This window comes from Anarrhichthys ocellatus, unplaced genomic scaffold (genome assembly GCF_004355925.1).
Source record: "Anarrhichthys ocellatus isolate YVR2014 unplaced genomic scaffold, GSC_Weel_1.0 scaffold7, whole genome shotgun sequence".
NCBI classification, from domain to species: Eukaryota; Metazoa; Chordata; class Actinopteri; order Perciformes; family Anarhichadidae; genus Anarrhichthys; species Anarrhichthys ocellatus.
Genome location: NW_022280037.1, coordinates 9,939,286 through 9,949,999, shown reverse-complemented (window position 1 = coordinate 9,949,999; position 10,714 = coordinate 9,939,286). Strand labels below are relative to the sequence as shown.

Here is a 10,714-nt window from a genome sequence, read left to right as displayed (position 1 = left end):
CACACAAAAACTGACGCTGTAACCATGTTTCAATATAAATTTTATTTGCAGGACATACGCAAAAAGCCATACAATATCATCAGCTTCACATTACATTGCAGACTCACATCCAGAAATAGGGCTTTAGTCTCTTAAAAATAAGGTATCCTCAACAACACTTATTAAAAAACAAAAAAAAAAACTAATACATTTAGAATATCCACACATACTGCAGTAGGTTGCACACGGACGGGGATTTAATCCTGCCACATAAAGCAAGATTACTTTTAGTGTGAATGGGATAAGCTCAAAGGAATCTGTAATTGCAGTGAAATGGAAATGATAACTTTAAGCATGTACCCTGTGCTACTGAGAAAGAATTACATACATTCAGTCAATGAAATGTGTATTTGAATTTAAGCCCATACCACATCTGTGAAGCTTATCAATAGATTATGTAATTCAGTAGCTAAAAATGAAGTGGACCTAAAACACTGCGGTTATGTGAGAAGCTAAATATGTCATAATAAATATTCTTAATTCTAGACTCGTGACTGTGTGAAAACGGGTCTGGAATACTTTTTTTAATACGGGTCATACATTTTCCCTCACTCGCTGAGGACTGAGCAGTCTTTCATTTGTCAGTAAAAGCTTGAAAATCACCAATATTAGAGTCATATTTTCAGTAGCTTGAACTGATCTGTGTGAAGATGACATCTCAGAGAAGTAATCTGGTGCAACTCTTCTGACGACGCTGTGTTTACGATAGTATGAAGTTACATTCTCCCAGCCCAGAAAACAGTGCGTTCTTGTGAACTCAAGACTCCCCCAAAACACAAATGTAGTGTGTTTTTACCCTGACAACTGTGATACGCTTCAAGTATCGATATCCACCGATGCAGCCGTATTTCCATAGAGTAACGGTAAGTTACTGAGGATTACTCAGTTAGCCAGACAACAACGTGTTAGTCGTGCGTTAACAATAAGACATGTATCATTTGTTGGTGCAGCTATAAGAAATGAGCTCAGGAAATCTTCACTGACTAAGTAAAAGCATTGTTTTTAGTTATCTGGCTAAATGGTTAATCATACCATACAGTCGCATATTAGATGCATGTCATCATGTGACCCATTAGATATGTGACGCAATAAAACACCTGTTGACAACAGCATTGTTTTTCTACATTTACAGTGTATGGCACAGCACGTCGCTGAAGATAACTTTGAGTCCAAGTGTCCGAAGCTGTTGGTTTAAATATAATCTTATTACGCACAATAACTTGGGGTTTTCAGCCCGTGTTTCCATTCGTACAAAGATTCGAATCTCATCTCGAAACAGATTTAGAATCAGTTCTCACAGTCCCACAAATTTGACCCATCAGGTTTCTGGAATTTAAAGCGTGTGGGGAACGTCTGAAACAATAAGACATGATTTTGACAAATATTCTATTTTCCACAAGGGCATTGTGTAAAATTGCCTAGTTTCTACTTGATTTTGGCCAAGTTTGTGAAATTAAAGAAAAATCTTTGAAACAAGTGTTCTGCTGCGTTATTGCATTAGTCACCCTCCTCCAAGCCGACCCATCCAACTACGGGTTGCACAGATTTGCTTTAATATAAACACACTATTCAAGCTTCTTTGAGCTCATTACAGTGTTACACAACACGTGTGAAATAAAGATTCAAATGTAAAATATCTGGAGAGAACAGTTGGGTTTGCCCACATTTTTCTTTTTTTTTTGGTAATCACTCAGAACGCATTCATTGCTGCCTCAGTGAAATTTGCTTTCTTTTCAGTCTCACATCATCTGCATTCACTTCTACTCCATTTTAGATCTCTCCAACTTGGTTTTCAGGATTTCCTGGAAAAAGAGAGATCACAGATTATTACATGTCCAGTAATGTGACTGTGGGATGATTTTAAACACACACAAATGTGATTGGAAATCATGGGGCTAGCAGGGGGAAAGTAAAAGGACCCTTTACCTCTTCTTCATCTAACATTGCAGGGAGAGCTCTGTATAGAGAGGAGAAAACACAGAGAAGGAGGCAGTGAATGCATTCATAGAGTCAAATTGTATTAGAAGATAATCTATAAAGCTTGTTTGTTGCAATGTGAGTATTAACAGTATATCTTGATCCGGTACTGTAAGCTACTTTAATACGCTGACATAAGCTGAAACAATGTCAAAGTAAGAAGAATTATTGTTTTAAGACGATACCTTATTCTCACAAATTCCAGGTAACGCAATATTTGTTTTTAAGCAAATGTGAAAGTTTTAGTTGACTTTACTTACACATCAGCAACAGTTGTAGGAATGTTCTCCTCAACCCATTTTAAGTCTTCATCCTGGCAAAGCAGAGTTTAGAAATAACAAATGATTAAGTTATGTGTGTGGTGGGGGGGGGGGAATAAACGGCTAAAAGAAGAGAGATGTTGACAGAAGACAGTGAACTCACCTCTTTACTCAACAGTTTCTGGGAGCCATTAGAGTCCGGCTTTGATCCTCTCATCTTCATTCCCTCTTTAAGAAATAAAAGAAAATGATAGAAGTCCAATGTCCAATAATAAGACCATAATATAACAAGGTTATTCAAATTCCCATTCATACTATATAACATTTCTCAATCCACATATCGGAATGATTCAGATCATGGCCTCAGTAGAACCAGGTACTACAAAACAAAGCCCCAGTGGTTAAATATGGAGGAACACTAAATATGTTCACTTAAGAGTTTCCATATTTAGTGACTTAATGTGACAAACATCCCTGCAGCCCTTAAGGCCCCGGGATCTACAATAAACCAGTCACACTAAATAAAACCTGGCTTTTGTCTTCAGGCAGCTCTAAACTATATTAGCATACAATAACTAGCTCTAGTAATGTTAGCTTCTACTGGATATTTTATGGGATACTGGTCCCATTAAGGCACATTACTAACTATGCTTCTTCCCCAGAGTCTTTGTGCTTTCTTGTGATTTTGGTCTATACAAATTAAATTGAACTCAGCGTGCACATTAGATACGTTTACAAGAAGACAGTACTGGTTAGCTGACTGGGCAGTGTTGGTTGACATTGACAATAGATGACATTAAACAATTACTACATCAATCATAATTATCAGAGACTCTTCAGTCAAAAATAGCAAAAGAAACAGGATGTCCTTTGTCGCTAAATCACAGATCCGGCTATGGTGAAAGCATGACCCGCCCTACTCTGCCTGATTGGCTAAGACTCGCTGCCTTCGTTGGTCTAAAGTCAATATATTTCTCTGCATCTGAACTGTACAGACGGAACAGCCCACCCCGTCTATTGGTACTGTAAACACTGTCTCACTCAAGGCGTACGCAATGATAAGCGACTGTTAGATAACCCTTGGCTGGTCTGGCAATGAAAGTCTTACCAAAAGCGTCACTCAGCATTGGCTCCTTGGCCTCTTCCTCGTCATCATCTTCATCAATCAGAGGAGAATGGGAGAACCTGAGAGAAAAACAGAACCCCCCCCAAAAAAAATTAAACACTGTCAACTTGGTTTTTGGGCTCCAGGATGTGCTCCAGCTGGACTCTGACCTCTGGTTGTTAGCAGAGGGCCGCAGCAGCACCATGATGACCAGCAGAATGGTGGAGAACAGGAGACGCCAGAAGGCATCGTCTACCCACAAGTCCCTCCAACCCTGTGGAAGGGATACAAATAGAAAAGAGTGATGATGTTGTCAGGTTGGAAGGCATAAACAAGAAACAGAAACCTCATGGTGGGAACAGGACAGGACACGCAATACTAGAATCAATCAATAACAGAGCAGAAAACAAACTGACCGTCTGGCAGTCTACCAGCTTGAAGACTTTGGTGGTCCAGATGATGAATATGATGGAAGCTGTGGACACAAAGTAAACACCGGTCTTGTTTTGATGTCCGTAAACAATATGCAAATGATGGAAAACAGCACAGGAAACGTGTCAATCAAGCCCCCGGCAAGAGCACTGAGCTTTGAAGCAAAATGTTCATAATGGCCAAACAGTGGAATTACAACCTCCGGGTTCGTCCTGTGATACTATGAGCCCCAAAAAGACTTTCCCCATAAACGTACATTTGGAAAGAGACGTCTGTAACTTAGCAGATACTTACACAGTCCGCACAGTACAGGACAAACTGTGCGTGTTAAAGGAATAGTTAACTACCTTACACAACTGTTTCACATATGCAGAAGTACTGTAAACAACAAACTAACCCGTAATGAAGCAGCCGTTTCTGAATGAAGGCACAGCTCTACTAGAGCCGTTGCTACTCACCGACAACGGAGAAGATGAGGGTGTTGGTGAAGTGCTGATACAAAGAAAGTTTCACTATATTCCTGCGGAGCTTCAGGAGACGAGTGGTTTGAGACAGACTGATGAAAATGTGGATGCAAGTTAAGGAGAACACACTGGATATACATTCAAGTAACCACAATCAAAAGCTTATATCTGCCGCACTTCTGAATATGCAAATCCTGGACTTGCTCTGAGTGGTTTGGTGTTCTGCTGGTTGGGGTTAAAGGATATCCACCACATGACGCAGGAGTCAATAAGGGAGAGGCTGAGATTAGCCACCAGGGCGACCGTCCCATAGAAACCCTGGAACAACAAGACGAGAGTCAGATTCTACAACCGAGACGCAACACGAGCCCAGAGCGTGAAGTCACATAAGATGTGGTGAAGATGTACGTCTCCTCTCTTTGAAGCTGCCTCGTTAAACACTCACCGAACTGCACAGCCTCGTTCCTTTGTTCTTACCGTCTTTCTTATCTCATGTGTGCTTGTATACAACTGTGTTTCCATATCTTTTTGAACTTGCTGCAGTGTCTTTGGCTGCTTTTGAATACCACTCTCCATCAATTAGGTCATTCCCTATTACCATCACTTGTCTGCCTCCCAGAGACTGCATCCCTGCATAACCTTCTCTCTCTCCACTCAAATCCACTGTATTTATACTGAGTGCCTTGAAAGCTGCGCCAGGCAAGATTTTTATGTAAAAATACACCTCCGCTATCAGCTTCAATGAATCTGTGGAGGCTGTAACAGCTAATTTCACATCTGCAGTAGTTGAAATGCAGTGGGCTCATTATATTCTCCTGGATGAAAGTCATGCGCAGCCACAGAAGATCATGAATTAAGAGTTAGAAGTGGAATAGAAATGGTCTCCTAAACAGCAGCGAGAGAGCGCTGCCCAAGGAAAGCGACACTAAGTGTTGAATCTCTTTCCTCTCTCATCCAGAGGAAATAGTAAATCTTCGCTGGGTGGTTTGGTTGATATAGATTAGTGTTTCCTGTGCTGCCATTTAAAGCAGACACGATGCAACTGTGCTGCCTTTAAGTCGTAATCATGAAACTAAACCTCGCTGTTTGATACTGATTATGAATAATTATAATTATTACACACACACACACACACACACACACAGGAAATGATGCAGCATGTAAATCCGACATTTACCGTTTTTAATTATTTTCACTCGTTAGCTACATTTCCTGCTGTTGCTGCTTCACAATAAAAGCATTACAATGCTAAACACTTTTATTGTGATGCAGCCCAAAAAAAAGATGCAATATATTTGTCATAGATGTTCGCGCTGACAAAACATGAGGAGTTACAACCGGGACAATTTAGACGGTTAGAGGATAGTTACCTTTTATGTATTTGTATGAATTATCTGAAACTGTCTCTGCGTCCTACATCGCATCTGATTCTCCGAGTATGCTAAAGGAAATATTGAGAATGACAGCTGTTTATTAGCTGGAGTTTATTAATTAATGATACTTACGCCTGTCACTCTTAGCACACCTTCCACAGAGGAGAAGAGCAGGTAGAGAAGCCCAACAGCTGCCAGCCGGTGAACTGTGGTACCTAACCTGGGCCTAAAGAAGTGAGCGTTCAAGTACACAAACAAATGATTGAAACGAGAATATAAGCAGCAAGTCCCCTACTGGGTTTTATTTGGTAAAGAATAATGAGAACTATCAGTAGTCAAATAATAAAAGTCTGAACTTACTTGACTATGCCATAGCCAAGACTGACAATGAGGACCAGGATTCGGGCCAGAGATCTTTTAAGAGCAGAAAGCAGCTCAGCAAAAATCACAGCACCTTGAACTGTGAAGAGATAAAAACACGTAAACAAAATGATGATTATATATCCGACTGAAGTAAACAGAAAACAACATGACTGCACAAACAAGCAGATGTGAAATGAAATACACCGACCGTAGTCTCCTTTGTAACGGATGCTCTGATATTCGGAGTAAAACACAGCTTTTTCCAGCATGCCGAGGATGATGACGGCACCGATCCAGAACTGGATCCGCAGCAGATCCCTCCAGTAGCAGGCACACCAGAAGAGCCAGAGAGCCCCGAACAGCACGTACACGATGCACATGACCATGAAGAACTGCGACGGGCGGGAGGGAGAGAAAAGTCTGGTTTGAAATCACAGTTAAAGCTGCATACCGAGGTCGGGGTATGATGTCACCAATAACAATATGGTCCAATTCAGGCTTATTTATTTACAATCAGGATGAAATCAATATAGATAGATAGTAAACATTTACACTGAGCACTTCCACTGAGGAAGGCCACAAGATGTGATTGAAAGCTTACAAAAGAGTTGGATGTTGTCTTGAGATTTGTTGAATGTTCAATCTGTTTCAATTCCAAAACTATTATTACGTCTGTTTTCCCCAGACTGTAATGTCAGTTATTAATACAATTTCTGTCCCTGATTTAGTAATAACCATGTCAATTGTGTTCCAAGACATTTTCTGAATCTAAAAACCCCTCCCTTTACATATTGTAGTGTACATACCATCATCAGGGGCCAGTCTGCTGGAGAAGAGTAGTCATGTGGTCCCTTCATCTCAACTTTCACTGGGAAAATAAAAATTCACTTTTTAAATTCTCAATTGTCAGATTTATATTCCCTTTTGTCCTCACTAATCTATCTCCTGAATAACTGTGAGAGCTTCTAAAGGTTCCGGAGTGAAACGGCGTCTCTTACTTGTGAAAGCAAAGCCGAGCTGCTCGGCCCCGATGTCTTCATCATCAACCCCGTGGAACAAAGGCTGTACCTTCACAATGAACATGTATGGACTGTCCTCCCAAGCTTTGGCCACTGCGCTGATATCCTGCAGAGAATCACAGCGGTTATGGTACTTCCTTTATTTATAATCTTTATGTTCACACACACCGAGCTCAATATCTGGTCGTTTGGTTTGACATCGTAGCACGAAGCCCCTGAAAGATATGAGATCCGTTATGTCCGATAGACGCACACCGGGTTCCTTCAAATGCTTCTATTACTTTAGTAGTCACAGTGCAGCTAACATATTTAATATCCTTCGTAATAACCACGTTGATGCCGGAGCCACCAAAGCTCAACCCACAGCCAGCAAAGATAGCTGTGATCACAGCCACGAGGAGCCTACCGTCACAAGAGTATTGAGAGAGAATACAAAAAAAAATAAAAAAATCCCACCATGATATATATTTAAAGACCTTTGCATAAAAAGTATTAACAACATGTCTTACCGGCTTGTACGGCCAAATAAGGCTCTGATTGGAAGGGTCACTCTGAACACAGAACAAAGAACACAGTGAGCAATGCTTCATAGAGTTTGCCAGAGTTAAAGTCACACAAATACATTTTTGAGATATTATGCTCAGCACGGTCAATCCCTTTTACATCAGCTGGATCAGTGACTCACCTTCGGGCTAGTGAGGGGCTGATATGGGTTGAAGTCTGCATAATACACCTAAGTGAGAGGATAAAGACAAATGAATGTACACACTGTATTTACATAGCGATGATTACCGGTGCGACCCTTTGTGTTAATGTGCCATTGGTAGTGAGACAACACTGTTGTCTCGGTCACAAACCTTGGGTAAGAAGAGATAGGAGCAGTTGTCGAAGTACATGTAGCCCTGAGTGTAGAAGCCATTCCAGCCGTCTTTCAACATGTGGTCCATACCAAACATGTTCATGGCTTTGTTGTCCTGCAGAAGGATAGAGAGGTGGAACATCGGTTACACTGAGCAGCCACTTCATTCTCTTTAGATGTGGCAACATTACACATGACAAGGCTTGATATGTGTAAAACGTGTGGGCGGACAAAGGCGGACTTGTGTATAAGCTTCACGTCTGATCAGCACATTAGCTCGTCAGTGCACTATTGATGACAGCTGGAAGGTAATGTGCAGATGTTTGAGTGATGACAAATGAGTTTAAATTAGATATTTGGGTCCGGTAGAGGAAAAGTAGTCAGTTTGTTGATTAACAATTCACTAACTTTACTGTATTACCATTCAAATTTTAAAAATATTATTAAATGTGTCTTCTTTTTTGGAGCCTCACAGAAGAAGACACTGAACTTCCAACACACATCTGAATGAATGTGGTCAGGCGACAGGTGACCTGGATGCAGCTTCGCTGTTTGACCCCCTGCTTCGAGAAAGACGGCGACAGCAATGAGGCTCATCAAAGCCAGAAGCAGCCGCTGAGTTTGAGACGTTTCTGGAGAAAGAGCGAGCGCTGGCTCAGAGATGGAAGGGGAGCCCGAGGCCAAGAACACAGCAGCCGCTCTGACTGACAGACTGTTGATGCTGAATGTAAAGCCAGAACCACTGAATTGGCGAAAAGTCCAGGAAATGAACTTCCTGACAGTGAAGAGAGTTTAAAATCTTGAAGATGCAGATTAACGTTTCCTGCACAAAATCCACAAAGCCCAATTTCTATCTACCATATTATCTACAGTACCTGAGTGTGCAAACAAGTTTTCAAACTGATTCAACTGACAAAGAAGCAGATGCACCTGAACGGCAAACAAAAAGGAAATATGTGAAGTCTTTGGAGTATCTCGACATCTCTGAGCTGGACGGAAAGCCTTTACAACATACACATGACATGTATACACATGTCACATTTTTATTCAGACATCAACAGCCAAAAGTCACTACTCACGGGTGTGTTGAAGACCTCATTGTAACAAACAGAGGAGCGCAGGTACCAGCTGATGTTGAAGGCCAGGTTCTTATCACATGACGCTGCGTCACCCTGGACTGCAGGGAGATAAAACAAAGGGAGGAGCTCTGGATTATTAGACAATAATGAGACCTTACTAATAACCCCAGCTGTTACAGGACTTACTCAGTGTGTTGTCATCTACTTTCATTTGTGTACATACTTTCCCCCCCAAACCTCCGTCATCTAGTTCTATTTCAAAGGGTGACTTTTGCTATTTCCTTAAGTTATGTTGCAACATTGCATCCTGGTCTAAAGTGGGAGTAGAAATAAGCGTCTCTTCCTCCTTTACAGTATGAAGGATTTCTCATTTTATGTCTGGTGGATGCTGATGCAACCTGACGTCTCTAGCCAGAAGAAATTGTCTTTTATTCTGAAGGGCAGATAACAAAATCTGACATTTACTATCAAATCTTATAGATTGTGTCTTCTCTCTACCAAACTCCATTGCAAATATGCTGACAATATCATAATCTAGGTTATGCCTGGTACAGTTTAGCAAGACTGCTGTAGCACTAAATAAAAGCTACATTGTGTTTCGGAGTTTAGGGTGAATTTTTACCTTTAAAATGTTAAGATTCCTGAAACTAACCAATAAAAATTGTAAAATAACTAAATGACTGTAATGTAATGTTTGGCATTTAGCCATTGAGAACCATAAAAAGACCCCGTAGGGCTTGAATAAGAGCTGACATTTCAACCCAATATTCTTGAATTCTTGTGATAATCGAGCTACTGTTTTTTAAATTTTGCGCGAGGTTTATTGAAAAAAGAGAATCGTCCCCACAGGAAGTTTGAACTGCATAAAATTCAAAAGTAAAGAGACACGGAGGACACAAAGTCTGTTTGTTTTAGCTTTTTAATTTGGGAGTCTGATGGGTGGAGTTTGCCACTGAAAAGACAACAAGTGCCAGAATAAACACCTAAAGGACGGGTGCTACGTTCCTGTGACTGTCTGTCAGGGCCTGAATGTTACAGTAAATGTTCCACTTACCAGACACATGTTCTTTGTAAATAGCAGTTATTTATATAAATCCTGCAATGCTTCATAAACAACACATGATGAAGAGGTCAGACTACGTACACTTCATGGATATGGTGGTGTTGGTGTACAGCGTCTTCCGAAACACAACATCTTGAGTCTGAAAACACAACAAAGACAAATCAGTTCTCATCAACTCTGGCTCAGTCAGATGAGTTCAACACTGCTGTTTGGATCCACTGCAGGTCGACCTCACAACATATCACCAAACATCTGGATTCATTTTCAGAAGGAGCAAAAGATCAAACAATTTTAGTTTTTTAAAGATTGTTCTGCCTTCTTTAATACCACATCACATATTAGTTTGTAGCAGAGGTGGAAGTACTTAGATCTTGTATTTAGGTAAAAGTAGAAATTAGTCAAAGTAAAATGCATGCATTGAAATTTGTACAAAAGTACAATACTATTGGCTTCAAAATAAAACTTAAACTACTGAGTAAAATAACTTATTGTGCAGACTAATGTATATTATGCATGTATGTATATTAATTCTGAAGCTGGTAAATGTGGGGCTAATTTTATACTTCTTTATCTGCTGAGTAGCTCGTGAATTCATAATGTATTTGTTGATAATATTTTGTATTATTAATCTTCATATGCACCGTAACCAGTAACTAAAGTTATAGAATACTTGTTGTGGAG

At 40.4% G+C, this 10,714-nt stretch overlaps 1 protein-coding gene across 1 annotated transcript in view; it reads right to left on the bottom strand.

The window, feature by feature from the left end:
* Positions 1–25: 25 nt before the first annotated feature.
* Positions 26–10,714, bottom strand: part of LOC116383423 (transmembrane protein 87A) — an 11,384-nt gene continuing 695 nt past the window's right edge. Inside the window, exons 2-20 of the mRNA XM_031847241.1 lie at positions 10,115–10,172; positions 8,971–9,068; positions 7,890–8,006; positions 7,718–7,765; positions 7,542–7,583; positions 7,012–7,138; positions 6,820–6,881; positions 6,222–6,405; positions 6,011–6,110; positions 5,783–5,876; positions 4,524–4,595; positions 4,272–4,380; positions 3,798–3,856; positions 3,552–3,655; positions 3,385–3,461; positions 2,440–2,504; positions 2,277–2,329; positions 1,966–1,996; positions 26–1,841 (exon numbers count right to left, since the gene is read on the bottom strand). Of these exons, the coding sequence (XP_031703101.1) occupies positions 1,800–1,841; positions 1,966–1,996; positions 2,277–2,329; positions 2,440–2,504; positions 3,385–3,461; positions 3,552–3,655; positions 3,798–3,856; positions 4,272–4,380; positions 4,524–4,595; positions 5,783–5,876; positions 6,011–6,110; positions 6,222–6,405; positions 6,820–6,881; positions 7,012–7,138; positions 7,542–7,583; positions 7,718–7,765; positions 7,890–8,006; positions 8,971–9,068; positions 10,115–10,172 (1,542 nt within the window). The 3' untranslated portion in view covers positions 26–1,799. The remainder of the gene's footprint in view (positions 1,842–1,965; positions 1,997–2,276; positions 2,330–2,439; positions 2,505–3,384; positions 3,462–3,551; positions 3,656–3,797; positions 3,857–4,271; positions 4,381–4,523; positions 4,596–5,782; positions 5,877–6,010; positions 6,111–6,221; positions 6,406–6,819; positions 6,882–7,011; positions 7,139–7,541; positions 7,584–7,717; positions 7,766–7,889; positions 8,007–8,970; positions 9,069–10,114; positions 10,173–10,714) is intronic.